Source organism: Anomaloglossus baeobatrachus, chromosome 8 (assembly GCF_048569485.1).
Source record: "Anomaloglossus baeobatrachus isolate aAnoBae1 chromosome 8, aAnoBae1.hap1, whole genome shotgun sequence".
Taxonomy (NCBI): Eukaryota; Metazoa; Chordata; class Amphibia; order Anura; family Aromobatidae; genus Anomaloglossus; species Anomaloglossus baeobatrachus.
In genome coordinates this window covers 155,485,926-155,506,681 of record NC_134360.1, presented here as the reverse complement: position 1 = coordinate 155,506,681, position 20,756 = coordinate 155,485,926, and the positions used below count along the sequence as shown (strand labels likewise).

At 53.2% G+C, this 20,756-nt stretch overlaps 1 protein-coding gene across 2 annotated transcripts in view; it reads left to right on the top strand.

Annotated features, from left to right (window-relative positions):
• The window catches only part of RRP7A (ribosomal RNA processing 7 homolog A), a 52,874-nt gene that overhangs the window by 7,853 nt on the left and 24,265 nt on the right, over window positions 1–20,756 (top strand). For both annotated transcript variants that reach the window (XM_075320948.1, XM_075320947.1), the window contains one exon: window positions 7,437–7,560. In XM_075320948.1, coding sequence (XP_075177063.1) covers window positions 7,437–7,560 — 124 coding nt within the window. The remainder of the gene's footprint in view (window positions 1–7,436; window positions 7,561–20,756) is intronic.

The window sequence follows — 20,756 nt, the reverse complement described above, 5'->3', positions numbered from 1 at the left end:
TGATGTTTTTTAATATTTCTAAATAAAGACTGTAATGATTTTATCCTAAGAAGTTGTTGTGCCGGATCCTTTCCTCTCTCCTTTCTATGTTTCTGACCGGTTGGGACTCACCGGTGGATTCCAGGCACCCGCAAGGATCAGCAGTCTGGGCAACAGGTGTGCTGAAGATTACTCCTTCTTCAGTACAATATTCGGGCCTTCATAGCTTCCAGGGTCACATACTCCAAACCAGCAGCACCCACCGAAAATAGGATATTGACAAGCATAGGGAGCTTCATGAGCATAGCAAAGTTCGTAGCCAGGTAACCGAATCGTCCCCAACCTGGGTTTCTTCCAGCTGAATCCTAGGATCCTTGGCGGTGCTCCTGCACAATAATCCAGTTTGATTCCCTAGTCTGCACCGAAGTGCTGGGTATTGGACCGCCAACCAAGATTAAAACCCCTAGATTGCAGCCATGTATCAAATGAACAACCTGGTGACTCCAACAGTCCCTTTTATATCTCATGGGCACACATTCCATGGAATGTGGTCTCACCAAATTGGTGGCATAAGGTAATTCTCATCTGAGTTATATTAATTTAGCAATCCACATTCTCAGACAATGGGAGGCTCCAATAGTACTGGGGAAAACAATGAATCAACAAACACCAGTTAACACACAAGTGACTTTTATCTGCCTCTGGCCAGATTGAGAATAATATACCCTGACAGAGATTTTACAGGGCTGTGTCTTCACATGCATATTAGACCACCAGTTTATGGCTATGTTCTCACAGTGGATCTTTTCTAACCACAAAGATACAGCGTTTTTGGCCCCAAAAAACACAAACGCACCCGCTGCATTTTGCCCAATGTGTTTTTTTAAGTCAAATCTAATGACTGGAAATACAGAGCATGCTGCTCATAAATACTACATATAAAACCATCAGATTATCCCGACACTATCCACTGCATGGGGCCAAATCTTGGCTCTAACTACAGCATATGTGAAAAGACTTTTTTTTTTTTTTTTTTATAGATAGAGGCACATCTATTTTCTTTGTCGCTCTATTGGGAGACCCAGACAATTGGGTGTATAGGCTATGCCTCCGGAGGCCGCACAAAGTATTACACTCAAAAGTGTTAAGCCCCTCCCCTTCTGCCTATACACTCCCCGTGCTCCCACGGGCTCCTCAGTTTTTTGCTTTGTGCGAAGGAGGTCAGACACGCACGCACAGCTCCACAGATTGGTCAGCAGCAGCTGCTGACCATGTCGGATGGAAGAAAAGTGGGCCCATATAGGGCCCCCAGCATGCTCCCTTCTCACCCCACTCTTGTCGGTGGTGTTGTAAGGTTGAGGTATCCATTGCGGGTACGGAGGCTGGAGCCCACATGCTGTTTTCCTTCCCCATCCCCCTCATGGTTCTGGTGGAAGTGGGATCCTATCGGTCTCCAGGCACATGAGACCGTGCTTCATCCACAACTCCTGTGGAGCCTGCTGGATAGGAGCCGGGTATCGTTCAGGGACATGGCCCTGCTACTTGGAGGTACTCTGTGTCCCCGTGGGGACCGCGCACAGCAACACTCCAGCTTTGCTGGGTGTGCTAGTGCACCGGGGACCGCGGCGCTGACCGGGTTAATATGTGCCATTACACACTCAGCGTTGCTGAGTGTGTTTATATATAGGGACTGCCGCATTGACCGCCGCTGCCTTGGAAACACTGTGGCGCGGCTGGGACTTGTAGTGCGCCGGGGACTTCCACGCCGGCCGCGCTTTTACGGCGGCCGCGTTTATTACTAGAGTCCCCGGCTTTTTGCGGCCTAGTTTCCTTTCCTCCCGCCCATAGCCCTGACAGGCAGGGGAAGGGCGGGACGCTGCACAGAACGAGCAGCACTGAGGGCTGGAGCATGCTTTGCATACTCCACTCCCCTCACTGTGCACAGTGCAGGCACCAGTTCCCGCTCTTTCTGGGTCACGCCCACGGCTCCCTCATCTCCTCAGGACGCATTCCTGTCAGCTCCTCGGACGCTGCAGAGGGGGACAAAATCTGGGAGACCCAGGCAGGGACTCTGGTGGCCTCACAACCGCTTTAAGCGGGTGGTAAGCAGCACCTGTGGTGCTAGCCCCATTGTGCAGTAGTGTAACATTATATGTTTATTTTACACTGTATAGTGCACAGTTGATTTCTGGCTATATACCCTATTGTGTTGCTCAGGGAAGATAATAGCATGGCGCCCACGAAAGGCAGGGGTGCCACAACACAGGCTTATTATGTTGCCTGCGCCGCATGTACGACCCCGCTACCGGCAGGTTCCACTGACCCTCATTGTCTGCACTGTTCGGCCCCTGTGGCACTTGCTCAGCCACAGCCTCTGCTAGGGGGGGCCCAGGGGGAGCCACCTGCTAACACTGTTCAGGTGACAGGGACGGAGTTTGCAAAACTCTCTGAGACTATGGCTAAGATACTAGAAGCCTTGCAGTCCAGGCCGGTATCTCAGCACAGGGACTCTGTTGATTCTTTGTTCCCGGGCCCACCTCAGCTGGACCAACAATGTCCTCCCGGGGTATCTCATGGATCCCAAGCTGAGGGTTCTGACACAGACCCCAGCCCCAGACCGACTAAGCGAGCTCGCTTAGATTTTCCCTCGACATCATCATATTGTTCAGGGTCTCAGCGAGGGGAATCGCTGGTCGATGACGCGGAAGTAGCTGATCAGGATTCTGATCCTGAGGCCGCTCTCAATCTTGATACTCCGGACGGGGACGCCATAGTGAACGACCTTATTGCGTTTATCAATCGTATGTTGGATATTTCTCCCTCAGCTCCTCCGGCGGAGGAGTCGGCTTCCCAGCAGGAGAAATTCCGTTTCAGGTTTCCCAAGCGTACACCGAGTATGTTTCTGGACCACTCTGATTTCAGAGAGGCAGTCCAGAATCACCATGCTTGTCCAGATAAGCGTTTTTCTAAGCGCCTTAAGGATACACGTTATCCCTTTCCCCCTGACGAGGTCATGGGTTGGACTCAGTGTCCCAAGGTGGATCCTCCAATCTCCAGACTGGCAGCTAGATCCATACTTGCAGTGGAAGATGGGGCTTCACTCAAAGATGCCACTGACAGGCAGATGGAGCTCTGGTTGAAATCCATCTATGAAGCTATCGGCGCTTCTTTTGCCCCAGCATTCGCAGCCGTATGGGCGCTACAAGCTATCTCAGCAGGTCAAGCGCAAATTGACGCAGCCACACGCACGTCCGCGCCACAGGTGGCGTCCATAACCACTCAGACGTCGGCATTTGCGTCTTACGCTATTAATGCTATCCTGGACTCTGCGAGCCGTACGGCGGTTGCAGCCGTCAATTCGGTGGTACTCCGCAGGGCCTTGTGGCTTCGGGAATGGAAGGCAGATTCTGTTTCCAAAAAGCGCTTAACCAGTTTGCCAATTTCTGGCGACCGATTGTTTGGCGAGCGTTTGGATGAAATCATCAAACAATCCAAGGGAAAGGATACATCCTTACCCCAGCCCAAACCGAACATACCCCAACAGAGGAAGGGGCAGTCGAGGTTTCGGTCCTTTCGGGGCGCGGGCAGGTCCCAATTCTCCTCGTCCAAAAGGCCTCAGAAAGATCAAAGGAACTCTGATGCATGGCGGTCTAAGTCACGTCCTAAACAGACCACCGGAGGTGCCGCTACCAAAGCGGCTTCCTCATGACTTTCGGCATCCTCTCTCCGCATCCTCGGTCGGTGGCAGGCTCTCCCGCTTTTGCGACACCTGGCTGCCACGGGTAAAAGACCGTTGGGTGAGAGACATTCTGTCTCACGGTTACAGGATAGAGTTCACCTCTCGTCCCCCGACTCGATTCTTCAGGTCATCCCCGCCTCCCGAGCGAGCCGAGGCTCTTCTGCAGGCGCTGGGCATTCTGAAGGCAGAAGGAGTGGTGGTCCCTGTTCCTCTTCAGCAACAGGGCCACGGTTTTTTACTCCAACTTGTTTGTGGTCCCAAAGAAGGACGGGTCTTTTCGACCTGTCCTGGACCTGAAACTTCTCAACAAACACGTAAAGACCAGGCGGTTCCGGATGGAATCCCTCCGCTCCGTCATCGCCTCAATGTCCCAGGGAGATTTCCTTGCATCGATCGATATCAAGGATGCTTATCTCCACGTACCGATTGCTCCAGAGCACCAGCGCTTCTTGCGCTTCGCCATAGGGAACGAACACCTGCAGTTCGTGGCACTGCCGTTCGGCCTGGCAACAGCCCCACGGGTTTTCACCAAGGTTATGGCTACTGTAGTAGCGGTCCTCCACTCTCAGGGTCACTCGTGATCCCGTACTTGGACGATCTGTTGATCAAGGCACCCTCTCTAGAGGCATGCCAACACAGCCTCGACGCTACCCTGGAGACTCTCCAGAGTTTCGGGTGGATCATCAATTTTCCAAAGTCAAATCTGACACCGGCCCAATCGCTGACATACCTTGGCATGGAGTTTCATACCCTCTCAGCGATAGTGAAGCTTCCGCTGATCAAGCAGCGGTCACTACAGACAGGGGTACAATCTCTCCTTCAAGGTCGGTCACACACCTTGAGACGCCTCATGCACTTCCTGGGGAAGATGGTGGCAGCAATGGAGGCAGTTCCTTTCGCGCAGTTTCACCTGCGTCCTCTACAATGGGACATCCTTCGCAAATGGGACAGGAAGACGTCCCTCGACAGGAACGTCTCCCTCTCGCAGGCGACCAAAGCTTCCCTTCGGTGGTGGCTTCTTCCCACTTCATTATCGAAAGGGAAATCCTTCCTACCCCCATCCTGGGAGGTGGTCACGACGGACGCGAGTCTGTCAGGGTGGGGAGCGGTTTTTCTCCACCACAGGGCTCAGGGTACGTGGACCCAGCAAGAGTCCTCGCTTCAGATCAACGTTCTGGAAATACGGGCAGTGTATCTTGCCCTGAAAGCGTTTCAGCAGTGGCTGGAAGACAAGCAGATCAGAATTCAGTCAGACAATTCCACAGCGGTGGCATACATCAACCACCAAGGCGGCACACGCAGTCGGCAAGCCTTCCAGGAAGTCCGGCGGATTCTACTGTGGGTGGAAGCCACGGCCTCCACTATCTCCGCAGTTCACATTCCAGGCGTGGAAAACTGGGAAGCAGATTATCTCAGTCGCCAGGGCATGGACGCAGGGGAATCGTCCCTTCACCCGGACGTGTTTCAGGAGATCTGTTGCCGCTGGGGGGTGCCGGACGTCGATCTCATGGCGTCCCGGCACAACAACAAGGTACCAGCGTTCATGGCACGGTCTCAAGATCCCAGAGCTCTGGCGGCAGACGCCTTAGTTCAGGATTGGTCGCAGTTTCAGCTCCCTTATGTGTTTCCTCCGCTGGCACTGTTGCCCAGAGTATTACGCAAGATCAGGGCCGACTGCCGCCGCGTCATCCTCGTCGCTCCAGACTGGCCGAGGCGGTCGTGGTACCCGGATCTGTGGCATCTCACGGTCGGCCAACCGTGGGCACTACCAGACCGACCAGACTTGCTATCTCAAGGGCCGTTTTTCCATCTGAATTCTGCGGCCCTCAACCTGACTGTGTGGCCATTGAGTCCTGGATCCTAGCGTCTTCTGGATTATCTCAAGACGTCATTGCCACTATGAGACAAGCTAGGAAACCAACGTCCGCCAAGATCTACCACAGGACGTGGAAAATTTTCCTGTCGTGGTGCTCTGCTCAGGGTATTTCTCCCTGGCCTTTTGCCTTGCCCACTTTTCTGTCCTTCCTTCAATCTGGACTGGAAAAGGGTTTGTCGCTCGGCTCCCTTAAGGGACAAGTCTCTGCGCTCTCTGTGTTTTTCCAGAAGCGCCTAGCCAGACTTCCACAGGTACGCACGTTCCTGCAGGGGGTTTGTCACATCATTCCTCCATACAAGCGGCCGTTAGAACCCTGGGATCTGAACAGGGTGCTGACGGTTCTTCAGAAACCATTCGAGCCAATGAGGGATATTTCTCTCTCACGCCTTTCGCAGAAAGTGATTTTCCTAGTTGCAGTCACTTCACTTAGGAGAGTGTCTGAGCTAGCAGCGCTGTCATGCAAAGCCCCTTTCCTGGTGTTTCACCAGGACAAGGTGGTTCTGCGTCCGGTTCCGGAATTTCTCCCTAAAGTGGTATCCCCCTTTCATCTTAATCAGGATATCTCCTTACCTTCTTTTTGTCCTCATCCAGTTCACCAATGTGAAAAGGATTTGCACTTGTTAGATCTGGTGAGAGCACTCAGACTCTACATTTCTCGTACGGCGCCCCTGCGCCGCTCGGATGCACTCTTTGTCCTTGTCGCTGGCCAGCGTAAAGGGTCACAGGCTTCCAAATCAAACCTGGCTCGGTGGATCAAGGAGCCAATTATCGAAGCTTACCGTTCGGCTGGGCTTCCGGTTCCCTCAGGGCTGAAGGCCCATTCTACCAGAGCCGTGGGCGCGTCCTGGGCTTTGAGGCACCAGGCTACGGCTCAGCAGGTGTGTCAGGCGGCTACCTGGTCGAGCCTGCACACTTTCACGAAGCACTATCAGGTGCATACCTATGCTTCGGCGGATGCCAGCCTAGGTAGACGAGTCCTTCAGGCGGCGGTTGCCCACCTGTAGGAAGAGGCCGTTTTATTTTACCCACCCAGGGACTGCTTTTGGACGTCCCAATTGTCTGGGTCTCCCAATAGAGCGACAAAGAAGAAGGGAATTTTGTTTACTTACCGTAAATTCCTTTTCTTCTAGCTCTAATTGGGAGACCCAGCACCCGCCCCTGTTTTTTTGTGTACACATGTTGTTCATGTTGAATGGTTTCAGTTCTCCGATATTCCTTCGGATTGAAGTTACTTTAAACTAGTTTATAATTCTTTTTCCTCCTTCTTGCTTTTGCACCAAAACTGAGGAGCCCGTGGGAGCACGGGGAGTGTATAGGCAGAAGGGGAGGGGCTTAACACTTTTGAGTGTAATACTTTGTGCGGCCTCCGGAGGCATAGCCTATACACCCAATTGTCTGGGTCTCCCAATTAGAGCTAGAAGAAAAGGAATTTACGGTAAGTAAACAAAATTCCCTTCTTTGCTATCTATCTTTCACTGTTGCAGACTCTCATCCGCTCTCCTTCGTTAGTCTGCCTTGCACTATACGCCTCTCGTTATTCCTGCTATTTTACAGGTAAAATATATCTTTGTACCTTGTTAGTCTGTAGATATAAAAACATTTTTTTTTTAAAAAAAAAAACCCTGAATTCTTTTTTTTTTTCTTTTTTTTTTTTTTCAAACATTTGTGCACGTCCTTCGTCTCAGCCATTCAGATTATGCATTTTACTATGAAATAACTGTTTTACTATTGATTTTTAGGGTAAAACGTGATCTCTATTTCTACTTGAGAAATTTAATATAAGCTAGAATATAACTCCTGTGGTTTCAGTAACAATGTTTTCATATTTGCTGTGTCTTACAGGGCTTCAAGACAGCTAATATTGTGTTCAGAAAAGCTGCAGGAATTCAGAAGTTTAGGTCCATTAAAGTCTGGACACCCCTTGTCATATCCAAAAGCAAGGATTTTGTAACCGCAGGAATACACAGTGAGTTTGTTTATTTTTGTTACTTTTATTTCTTCATCGTTTCTTATGGGAGACCCAGACCATGGGTGTATAGCTTCTGCCTCCGGAGGACACACAAAGTACTACACTCAAACGTGTAGCTCCTCCCTCCTAGCAAATACACCCCCTGGTAGCCAGTCCTAGCCAGTTTCAATGCTTTGTGTTCAGGAGGTCACACACACACATGCATTCTCTGATTTTTGATTTCAAAGATTTGGAAGAAAAGCGGGTCCAATCTGGACTCCCGGCATGTCCCTTCTCACCCCACTGTGTCGGCGGTGCTGTTAAGGTTGACTTTACAAGGCTGGAGCCTTCACATGCCGCGCTCCTTCACCATCCCCATGGGCTCTGGCTTGAAGTGGGAGCCATCTCGGTTCTCACTGCTTTGCAGGAGACCGGTCTCCATCCGCAGCCCTGTTCAGGATCCTGCCGGACGGAGCGTTTAACCCCCCCCCCCCCAGGGACCTGGCACCTGCGTCTCAAAAGCTAAGTATTGAGACGTTTTTACCACAGAAAGTGGTCGTTCCAGGGGCCCCTTGTACTTTATTTATTGGGGGGAGTGTGTTATGTAACTGTGGTAACATTTCCGGCCGGTTCTGCAGTTTTCACTGGAGAACCGCGCCGATGGTGCCTGCACGCTGGCCGCATGTTAAAATCTAGGCCCCGGCTTCGCCTGAGGCCTAGTTTCGGTTTCACTCCCTCTGCATGTCAGTCATGCAGAGGGACAGTGTGGCTCCGCCCAGCGGCTGTTCAGCACAGGGAGCAGACACTCCTCACTGAGGACAGATTCCCTCCCCTGTATACCTCATTTGCCCGCTCTCAGAGTAGGCCCCGCCCCCTCTCCTCGCTCCGGTCGCCATTTTCTCAGCGTTCTCAATGTCTGCATAGGCACAGAGATACCACATTGTGACAAATGGGGGCCTGGGCTGGGGGACTGGAGGGCACAGAAATGTATGTTAAACGGTCTGGCAAGCCACAACCTCCAGTTGTGCAGCTGCTTATATTCTCTGTTTATATACTCTGCTGGGGGCCATTCTGGAGATGCATTCCCTCACAAAGCCCCCACTTCTGCAGCATGTCTCATATCAGAGCAAGGCTGCAAGGCTGTTCTTAGTACGCACTGCATGTAGACTCGTACTGCCTGTACTGAGCACATAAACACAGTGGTCCCTCAGCCTGGAGGCTCGTCAGTGGCCCCTCCAGCTGCTCCGGTGGTGCTGAGCATGCATTAGCCCCCTTAGGGCGCTTCGGCTGCTACGGCTCGCTCAGCAATGCTCTCAGAGGACTCTTCATCTCAGACCCCGTCCTCCTAAAATGGAGACGCAGGGTCCCCTGTCCTTCCCCGTCCCGCAGCTCTGATTCACGAGCTGACTCGCTGGACGAGGAGGATGTCTTTACTGGGGGCTCGGACGCTACTTGATGTACCATTGATCGGTCCGAAGGTGATGCAGATGCTAATGATTTGATTGCGTCCATTATATTTGTACTGGACCTCAATCCGCCTGTATCAGGGGAGTATCCCCCTCTGGCAGAAAGGCATCAGTATACCTTAAGAGAACAAGGAGTGTGTTCCTTAACCACTCCAGTTTTCAGCCCACTGTGACAAGCCCAGAGCCTGTCCTGACAGACGCTCCCAAAGCGTGGTTCTGATGACTGTTTCCCCCTTACACCAGAGGTGGTCAAGGAGTGGGCTTATTCACCAAGGTTGGTCCCTCCGGTGTTTAGCATTTCTAGTATTTCAGCCCTGATAGTTGTATCAGTGGCTGACGGCACCTCTCTAAGGTTCCCACTGTACATTAATTCTGTACTGGACCTCAATCCGCCAGTATCAGAGGAGCAACCCTCTCTGGCAAAAAGGCACCAGTTTACCTTGCCTAAGAGAACAAGGAGTGTGTTCCTTAACCGCTCCAGTTTTCAGGCCACTGTGACCAAGCCCAGGGTCTGCTCTGGCAAACGCTTCCCAAAGCGTGGTTCTGATGACAGTTTTCCCCTTCCACCAGAGGTGGTCAAGGAGTGGGCTCATTCACCAAAGGTGGTCCCTCTGGTGTTTAGACTCTCAGCCTGGACGTTGTATCAGTGGCTGATGGCTCCTCAATTACGGTTTTGCTGTCCGCCAGGTTGTCCTTCTGGCCAAATCTGTATGGAGGCGGCAGGGGCCTCGTTCTCCCCAGCTCTTGCAGCAGTGCGGCTTTCAAAGCCATCTCTGCTTTCTCTTGAGGAGATGCATTCCCTCACAGGGACCCTTTGCCCGAAATGGTTGCCTTAACTTCCAGAAATCAGTCGAGGTTTCGTTCTTTTTGTTCCTCCATCTGATCGTTCTCTAAGCCCTCGGCCTCGTCCACTGACTCAGCCAAGGATCGTAAACCCAAATGACACACGAGAAGACCGCAGGAGATGCTGCCACTAAGTCAGCCTCCTCCTGGCTATCTAGCCACGCCAGCAACGTCCTTGGTCGGTGGCAGGCTCTCCCACTTTGGCGACGTATGGTTTTAACACGTCTCCGATCAGTGGGTGCGAGATACCATCTCCCACGGCTACAGGATAGAACTCTATCCAGCCCGCCAAACAGATTTTTTCTGTCAACTCCCCCCTGCTCCAAGGCCGCCGCCTTCTCACAGGCTGTGGCATTCTTGCAGGCCACTGGAGTGATTGTACCGGTTCCCGACTGGGAACGGTTCTGAGATTTCTGCTTAAATCTATTCCTAGTACCCGAGGAGGGCGGTGCCTTCCGACCTGGATCTCAAGCTTCTCAAGCATGTTCAGGTGCGGCAGTTTCGCATAGAGTCTCTGCGATCAATCAATGACCCAAGGAGATTCCCTAGCCTCCATCGACATCAGAGATGCCTATCTGCATGTGCCAATCGCAGTTTCACACCAGCGTTGGCTACGTTTTGCAATCAGAGTGGTCCAATTCGTGGCTCTACCCTTGGGGTTAGCCACGGCCCCTCGAGTATTCTCAAGGTCGGGGCAGCTGTGATTGCGGTCCTGCACCTCTAGGGGTTGGCAGTGATCCTTTTGTCCTGGACAGCCTTCTGGTCTGGGCTTCATCCAGTGCAGACTGTTAGCGGAGTGCCTCGCTCACTCTCGCCACTCTAACCAATTCGGGTGGTCTGTCATTCTGTCCAAGTCCACTCTGACTTCGACCCAGAAGTTCACATACTCAGGGACGCAATTCGGGACTCTGTCGGCACTTGTGAAGCTGCCCTTAGTCAAACAGCAGTCCCTCCGCTGGCGGTCGACGTCGTCCCATCAGGCACCTAATACAGGTGCTGGATCAGATGGTGGTGTCAATGGAAGCGATTCCTTTGTCCAGTTCCATCTGCGTCCTCTGCGGCTGGATATTTTCCGCTGTTGGGACAAGCGGACTTCCTCCTTCCACGGGGCGGTGGCTTCGCCACAGACCAGGGGCTCGTTTCAGTGGTGGCTTCGTCCCCTCTGTCTCAGGGACGCTCCTTCCTGGCTCCGCCCTGGCTCCGTCCCGGGTGATCCTCACCAAGATGCTAGTCTATCCGGCTGGGGAGCAGTATATCTCCACCATGGAGCGCAGGGCACTTGGACTCTGTCCGAATCAGCCCTCTGGATCAATGTGCTGGAAATCAGAGCTGTGTTTCTAGCTCTCTAAGCCTTTCACCATCTGTTGGCGGCCAGGCACATTCGAGTCCAGTCAGACAACGCTACAGCGTTTGCCTACATCAACCTCCAGGGCGGGACACTCAGCCGCCTGGCAATGTTGGAGGTTCATCGCATTCTTCAGTGGACGGAGGACTTCTAGTCCATCATATCCACAGCTCACATCCCAGACGTGGAAAACTGGGAGGCTGATTGTCTCAGCCGTCAAACCGTGGCTCCACGATCCTCAGGTTTTTGCGGCAGACGCACTGGTTCAAGTTTGGTCCCAGCTTCGTCTGTCTAACGTGTTTCACCCTCTAGTTCTTGCCCAGAGTCCTGCGCAAGATCAGAAAGGAGGGCCGTCGGGTCATTCTCATTACTCCAGACTGACCCAGGCAAGTTTGGTACCCTGACCTGCTCCGTCTGTCCGTAGAGGTGCCATAGCATCTCCCGGACTGTCCAGACCTTCTCTCACGAGGTCCGTCCTTCCGCCAGAACCTGCGGCTCTCAGATTGACGGCGTGGCGTTTGAGTCATGGATCTTGTCGACTTCTGGTATCCCTCCTGAAGTCATCTCCACTCTGACTCGAGCTCGGAAGTATCCTTTGGCCTTTTGGCCTTGCCGACCCTCCTGTCCCTTCTACAGTCCAGTCTGCAGCTAGGACTATCCCTCAATTCCCTTAAGGGACAGGTCTCGGCTCTATCAGTGTTGTGCCAGCGGCGTATCGCCCGGCTGGCCCAGGTGCGCTCCTTCATGCAGGGCGTATCTCACATCATTCCGCCTTACCGGCGGCCCTTGGAGCCCTGGGACCTTGATTCGGTCCTCACGGCTTCCGGAAACCCCCTTTTGAACCTCTTAGGGAGGTTTCTTAGTTTAGTCTTTCACAGAAGGTGGTCTTTCTAGTGGCCATAACTTCCCTCACGAGAGTCTCTGTTTTGGCTGCACTCTCTTCGGAGCCCTCCCTTCATCAAGACAAGGTGGTTCTCCGTCCGACTCCGGACTTTCTCCCTAAGGTGGTTGCTGTTCCACCTTAACCGGGGCATTTTCCCTGCCTTCCTTTTGTCCGGCTCCTGTTCATCACTTTGAAAGGGCGTTGCATACTCTGGATCTGGTGCGGGCGCTCCGGATCTATGTGTCTCGCACCGCTGTTCTTAGGCGGTGCACCTCTTTTTTGTGCTGACTGCTGGTCAGCGTAAGGGCCTTTCGGCTTTTAAGCCGACCCTGGCTCGTTGGTTTAGGTCGGCCATTTCCGATACCTACCAGGGTACTCAAGTGCCTCTCCCGCCGGGGATCAAGGCACACTTGACCAGGGCTGTCGGTGCCTCTTAGGCTTTCAGGCCCAGGCTACGGCTCAGCAGGTCTGTCAGACTGCCACTTGGACTAGTCTGCATACCTTTTCGAAGCACTACCAAGTGCATGCTCTTGCTTCGGCAGATGCGAGCTTGGGCAGACGCATCCTTTAGGCGACTGTCGCCCATTTGTGAAGTTAGGTTTCGCCTACGTCTCAGTTTTTCTATTTATTCCCACCCATGGACTGCTTTAGAACGTCTCATGGTCTGGGTCTCCCATAAGGAACGATGAAGAAAAAGAGAATTTTGTTACTTACCGTAAATTCTTTTTCTTATAGTTCCGACATGGGAGACCCAGCACCCTCCCTGTTGCCTGTTGGCAGGTTTCTTGTTCCGTGTGTTATCACCGGCTATTTTTGTAGACAGAGGTTCCGGTTGTTCCGGGTTTTGCTCTGTCTCTACTTGTGGGTGGATGTCCTCCTTCAGCTTTTGCACTAAACTGGCTAGGACTGGCTACCAGGGGGTGTATATGCTAGGAGGGAGGAGCTACACGTTTGAGTGTAGTACTTTGTGTGTCCTCCGGAGGCAGAAGCTATACACCCATGGTCTGGGTCTCCCATGTTGGAACTATAAGAAAAAGAATTTACGGTAAGTAAACAAAATTCTCTTTTTTCTCTTATTTGGCTTTATATATACACAATTTTGCATAGATATCATTTATCTACCTTACTAGTCCTACACAGGCTGTTACCTTGATTTCCCTGGCTAAAGAACGACAAATCTACTTCTGGATCAGTACAAAGCTGTAGCTATTTGCTGCCAAGAGTGAAGGTTTTGGCTGCAGAAAACAATGCTGCAAATTTTAGTGGTAGTGCGACACCATGTGGACACATGCGGTTGTGTATGAAGCACACAACCACATGGTGCCGCGCTTCCACTATAAATAAATTAACTGTACTGCATCTGTGCTGGATTCCGTTTCCATCAAAACGACGCAAATGTGAAATCTGCCTTAGGGTGTATATAAAGAGAGAATTTAGATCCCGTGATCCCAACGTATTGTTACCCCTCTATAAATCACTCGTAAGGCCACATCTAGAATATGGGATCCAGTTTTGGGCTCCGCTCAGTTAAAAGGCGGGCGACTATAGACTACTACAATGAATGGAAAGCCTCCCATATGATGACAGGTTGAAAAAGTTGGATTTCTTTAGCTTAGAAGAAAGACATCTCAGAGGAGATCTCATTTATATGTATAAATATATGTGTGGTCAATATAAAGGACTGGCACATGACTTATTCCTTCCAAAGACAATACTAAGTACCGGGGGGCATTCACTGCAAGTGGAAGAAAAGCGATTCCGACAGCTAAATAGGAAAGGGTTCTTTACAGTTGGAGCAGTCAGATTGTGGAATGCCCTATCACAAGAGGTAGTAATGGCAGACACTATAACAGCTTTTTTAAAAATAAAAAAATGCTGCATGATTTAATCAGTACACAAAACATTGTTGGTTATAAATGACAAAATGTAGAATTGGTGGAGGAAGGTTGAACTAGATGGACCTAGGTTTTTTTTTCTTTGTCGCTCCATTGGGAGACCCAGACAATTGGGTGTATAGCTTCTGCCTCCGGAGGCCACACAAAGTACTACACTTTAAAAGTGTAACCCCTCCCCTCTGCCTATACACCCTCCCGTGCATCACGGGCTCCTCAGTTTTATGCTTTGTGTGGAAGGAGGCACACATCCACTCATGCATTCTCAGATTAGTTATATCGGTTGGAAGAAAAGAGGACCCCCACGGGGCCCCCGGCATGTTCCCTTCTCACCCCACTATGTCGGCGGTGCTGTTAAGGTTGAGGTACCCATTGCGGGTACAAAGGCCGGAGCCTCATGCCGTTTTCCTTCACCATCCCTTAGTCGCTCTGGGAGAAGTGGGATCCTGACCGGTCATCCATTCACTGGGACCGGGCTCCCTCCGCAGCCCCTGTGGGAATCTGCTGGACAGGAGTCTATTTATCCTCAGGGACCGGGCCCTGCATCTATAAGGTACTCTGTGTCCCCATGGGGACTGTGCATGGAGCACCTGCTTCCCGGACGCTGCAGCAGCTGCTGATTTGTGAAGACCGGGGGACTTCTGCGCCGACCGCACCTGCTTGTCGGCCGCGGTTTTAAATTTAGTCCCCGGCTTCATCGCGGCCTAGTAGCAAAAATCCCGCCCCCGGACCTGCCTGTCAGGGGTAAGGGCGGGACGGCCGGCCTGATGTCGGCTGTGATGGCAGGAGCATCCTGGATGTGTCCTCCTCCCTCACTGATCACTGTGGGGACCCCAGATTCCCGCACTTTTCTAGCACCGCCCACGGCTCCACTCCTCCCCTGAGAGCTCCGGCAGCCATGTTTTTTGGCATTCTGCCGGTGGAGGATTATCTGAGAAGAGCTCTGCAGCTCTGGGAGACCTAAAGCAGGGAATCTGGAGGACACACACCCCGCTTTTTAGCGGTCGGTAAGCCACACCGGTCACCCGGTGCTGGTCCCCCCCCCCCCCCCAGGGTGCCGGAATAGATACGTGTTTATATGCATATTTCTGTTCGGTTGGGCTGTATACCCCTTCCCATATACCTTCAGTGATCACTCTCCTAGGACACAACAGCATGTCGTCCACAAGGAGCAAAGGTGCTAAGGCACAAGGTTTTTTTTTGCGACCTGTACCTCTTGTAGGGCTATGTTACCTGCGGGTTCCACCTACCCTCACTGTGAGCAATGCTCGACCCCTGTTTCGCTTGCTTAGCCGGAGCCTAGGTCACTAGTGGACCCCTCGGCTCATGTAGACCCACCTGCTCCCCCTGTCCAGGCGGCAGGGACAGAGTTTGCTACGTTTGCTGAGAAACTCTCTGAGTCACTTTCACAATCCATGGCTCAGTCTATGGACAAATGGTCTGCCAGGCTGCTGGAAGCTTTGCAGTCCAGACCGGTCCTTACACAGGCCCCGGGCCCCGTTAGCTCGTCGCCTCCAGGCCCCTCTCGCTCCGCGCCGCAGCGCGCTCCCAGGTTGGGCCCTAGGTCCCACGCGGAGGAATCCTGCCCGGAACACAGTCCCAGACAGACTAAGCGGGCCCGCTGGGAATCTTCCCCGACCTCTTCACGCTGTTCGGGTTCCCAGCTCGAGGACTCTCTGGAGGACGAGGCGGACGTCGCAGCTCAGGGCTCTGAACCTGACGTTGCACTCAATCTTGATACACCTGAAGGGGACGCCTTAGTAAATGATCTTATCTCGTCCATCAACCAGGTGTTAGATCTGTCTCCCCCGCCTCCACCTGTAGAGGAGTCGGCTTCTCAGCAGGAGAAACACCAGTTTCGGTTCCCCAAACGTACACGCAGTGCGTTTTTCGATCACTCTAACTTCAGAGATGCTGTCCAGAAGCCTAGAGCGGTTCCGAACAAGCGCTTTACTAAGCGCCTTACGGACACACGTTACCCCTTCCCCTCTGACGTAGTTAAGGGTTGGGCTCAGTGTCCCAAGGTGGATCCTCCAGTCTCTAGATTAGCGGCTAGATCTGTGGTATCGGTTGCAGATGGCTCATCGCTAAAGGATGCCATTGACAGGCAGATAGAGCTCCTGGTGAAATCCATCTATGAAGCCACGGGCGCGGCTTTTGCCCCGGCCTTTGCAGCCGTGTGGGCACTACAAGCTATCTCAGCTTGTCTGGCTGAGATTAATGCTGTCACACGTAATTCTGCTCCGCAGGTTGCGTCTCTGACTTCTCAAGCGTCAGCTTTTTCTTCCTACGCCATGAACGCAGTCCTAGACTCTGCTAGCCGTACAGCGGTGGCATCCGCTAATTCTGTGGCAGTCCGCAGGGCCATGTGGCTGCGCGAATGGAAGGCAGACTCGGCCTCCAAGAGGTTCTTAACCGGTTTGCCGTTTTCTGGCGACCGATTGTTTGGCGAACGATTGGATGTGATTATTAAGGAATCCAAGGGAAAGGACTCTTCCTTACCCCAGTCCAAACCTAAGAGACCTCAGCAACGGAAAGTCCAATCGAGGTTTCGGTCCTTTCGTCCCTCCGCCAAGCCCCAATCCTCTTCATCCAGCAGGCCGGAGAAAGGCCAGAGGAACTCCTATGCGTGGCGGGCTAAGCCACGCCCCCAAAAGGCCGCCGGTGGCGCTGCCTCCAAGGCGGCCTCCTCATGACTCGGCATCCCCGAACCGCATCCTCGGTCGGTGGCAGGCTCTCCCGCTTTTGCGACGCCTGGTGGCCACACGTTCAAGACCGATGGGTGAGAGACATTCTGTCTCATGGTTACAGGATAGAGTTCAGCTCTTGTCCTCAGACTCGGTTCTTCAGAACCTCTCCGCCCCCCCGCTCGGGCCGACGCACTTTTTCAGGCAGTGGACACTCTGAAGGCAGAGGGAGTTGTGATCCCTGTTCCCCCTCAGGAACAAGGTCGCGGCTTTTACTCCAACTTGTTCGTGGTGCCAAAGAAGGACGGATCTTTCCGCCCCGTCCTGGACCTCAAACTGCTCAACAGACATGTGAGCACCAGACGGTTTCGGATGGAATCTCTCCGCTCGGTCATCGCCTCGATGTCACAAGGAGACTTCCTAGCATCGATTGACATCAAGGATGCTTATCTCCATGTGCCGATCGCACCCGAACATCAACGCTTCTTGCGTTTCGCCATCGGGGACGAACACCTTCAGTTCGTGGCATTGCCATTCGGCCTGGCGACAGCCCCACGGGTGTTCACCAAAGTTATGGCATCCGTTGTGGCGGTCCTTCACTCTCAGGGCCACTCGGTGATTCCCTACTTAGACGATCTCCTAGTCAGGGCACCTTCTCGGGTGGCGTGTCAACACAGCCTTACAGTCGCTCTGGCGACTCTCCAGCGGTTCGGGTGGATAATCAACTTCCCCAAATCCCAGTTAACACCGACCCAATCACTGACTTACCTCGGGATGGAGTTTCATACTCAGTCAGCGGTAGTCAAGCTACCGCGGGACAAACAGCTTTCTCTACAAGCAGGGGTGCAATCTCTCCTTCGGAGTCACTCATACCCCTTGAGGCGCCTCATGCACTTCCTGGGGAAGATGGTGGCAGCGATGGAGGCAGTGCCGTTCGCGCAATTCCATCTGCGGCCACTCCAATGGGACATTCTCCGCAAATGGGACAGGAGGTCGACTTCCCTAGACAGGAACGTCTCTCTGTCCCTTGCAACCAAGACGTCTCTTCAGTGGTGGCTCCTTCCCAATTCTCTATCGCAAGGAAAATCCTTCCTACCCCCAATCTGGGCTGTGGTCACCACGGACGCGAGCCTGTCAGGGTGGGGAGCGGTTTTCCTCCACCACAGGGCTCAGGGAACCTGGACTCCGGTAGAGTCCTCCCTTCAGATCAATGTTCTGGAGATAAGGGCAGTGTATCTAGCCTTATTGGCCTTCCATCGGTGGCTGGAGGGCAGACAGATCCGTATACAGTCGGACAACGCCACTGCCGTCGCATACATCAACCATCAGGGCGGCACGCGAAGTCGTCAGGCCTTCCAGGAAGTTCGGCGGATTCTGCAGTGGGTGGAAGCCACAGCTTCTACGATCTCCGCAGTTTACATCCCGGGCGTGGAAAATTGGGAAGCAGATTTTCTCAGTCGTCAGGGCATGGACGCGGGGGAATGGTCTCTTCACCCAGACGTGTTTCGAGAGATCTGTCGCCGCTGGGGAACGCCGGACGTCGATCTTATGGCGTCACGACACAACAACAAGGTCCCGGCCTTCATGGCACGGTCTCAGGATCACAGAGCTCTGGCGGCGGACGCATTAGTTCAGGATTGGTCGCAGTTTCGACTGCCTTATGTATTTCCTCCTCTGGCGATGCTGCCCAGAGTGTTACGCAAGATCAGGTCCGACTGTCGTCGCGCCATTCTCGTCGCTCCAGATTGGCCGAGGCGATCGTGGTACCCGGATCTTTGGCATCTCACGGTGGGTCAACCGTGGGCGCTTCCAGACCGCCCAGACTTGCTGTCACAAGGGACGTTTTTCCATCTGAATTCCGTGGCCCTCAACCTGACTGTGTGGCCATTGAGTCCTGGCTCCTAGCGTCTTCAGGATTATCTCAGTTACATCACTCCGAAGAGTGTCGGAGCTTGCAGCACTGTCATGCAAAGCCCCCTTCCTGGTTTTTCACCAGGATAAGGTCGTTCTGCGTCCTGTCCCGGAATTTCTCCCTAAGGTGGTATCCCCTTTTCATCTCAATCAGGATATCTCCTTACCTTCATTTTGCCCTAATCCAATTCACCAATGTGAAAAGGATTTTCACTCTTTGGATCTGGTGAGAGCACTCAGTTTCTACGTGTCTCGCACGGCGCCCCTGCGTCGTTCAGATGCGCTCTTTGTCCTTGTCGCTGGCCAGCGTAAGGGTTCCCAGGCTTCCAAGTCAACCTTGGCTCGGTGAATCAAGGAACCGATTCTTGAAGCCTACCGTTCTTCTGGGCTTCCGCTTCCTTCAGGGCTGAAAGCCCATTCTACCAGAGCCGTGGGTGCGTCCTGGGCATTGCGGCACCGGGCTACGGCTCAGCAGGTGTGTCAGGCTGCTACCTGGTCTAGTCTGCACACTTTCACGAAACACTATCAGGTGCATACCTATGCTTCGGCAGATGCCAGTCTAGGTAGGCGAGTCCTGCAGGCGGCGGTTGCCCACCTGTAAGAGGGGGCCGTTTCGGCTCTTTTTATCGAGGTATTCTTTTACCCACCCAGGGACTGCTTTTGGACGTCCCAATTGTCTGGGTCTCCCAATGGAGCGACAAAGAAGGGAATTTTGTTTACTTATTGTAAATTCCTTTTCTTTGTCGCTCCTTATTGGGAGACCCAGACAATTGGGTGTATAGCTTATGCCTCCGGAGGCCACACAAAGTATTACACTAAAAGTGTAAAGCCCCTCCCCTTCAGCCTATACACCCCCCCGTACTGCTACGGGCTCATCAGTTTTTATGCTTTGTGCGAAGGAGGTCAGACATCCACGCATAGCTCCACAGCTTAGTCAGCAGCAGCTGCTGACTATGTCGGATGGAAGAAAAGAGGGCCCATAACAGGGCCCCCAGCATGCTCCCTTCTCACCCCACTCTTGTCGGCGGTGTTGTTAAGGTTGAGGTATCCATTGCGGGTACGGAGGCTGGAGCCCACATGCTGCTTTCCTTCCCCATCCCTCAATTAGGGCTCTGGGTGAAGTGGGATCCTTTCGGTCTCCAGGCACAGGAGACCGTGCTCCATCCACAGCTCCTGAGGACCATGCTGGATAGGAGCCGAGTATCGTTCAGGGACATGGCCCTGCTACTTTGAGGTACTCTGTGTCCCCGTGGGGACCGCGCACAGCAACACTCCAGCATTGCTGGGTGTGCTAGTGCACCGGGGACAGCAGCGCTGACTGCGTTTGTGCCATTACACACTTCAGCGTCGCTGAGTGTGTTCGTGTAGGGGGACTACCGCGCTGACCGCCGCTGCCATGGTTATCACTACGGCACGGCTGGGACTGTTAGTGCGCCGGGGACTTCCGCGCCGACCGCGCTTATACGGCGGCCGCGCTTATAACTCGAGTCCCCGGCTTTTGCGGCCTAGTCTCGTTTTCTTCCCGCCCCCAGCCCTGCCAGTCAGGGGAAGGGCGGGACGCTGTACAGGACGGCAGCACTGAGGGCTGGAGCATGCTTTGCATACTCCACCCCCCTCACTCTGCACAGTGGGGCACCAGTTCCCGCACTTTTCTGGGTCACGCCCACGGCTCCCTCCTCTCCTCAGGACACATTCCTCTCAGCTCTGCTAACGCTGGAGAGGAGAGACAAGCTCAGGGAGACCCAGGCAGGATTTCTGGTGCCCACACAACCGCTTTGCGAAGGCGGTAAGCAGCACCTGTGGTGCTGGCCCCACTAGTGCAGAAGTGTACTTATAGATTATATGATTATAGACTATACTTTACACTGTATGGTGCACTGTTGATTTTTGTCTATATACCCTCCTGTATTGCTCAGAGGAGACAACAGCATGTCGTCCACAAATAGCAAGGGTGCCAAAGCACAGACTTACTATGCTGCCTGTGCAGCATGTACGGCTATACTGCCGGCAGGTTCCACTGACCCTCTTTGTGTGCAATGCTCGGCCCCTGTGGCACTTTCTCAGCCGGAGCCTCTGCTAAGGGCGGCCCAGGGAGAACCACCTGTTAACACTGTCCAGGTGACAGGGACGGAGTTTGCAGTTTTTACTGAAAGACTTTCTGAGACTATGGCTAAGATATTAGAAGCC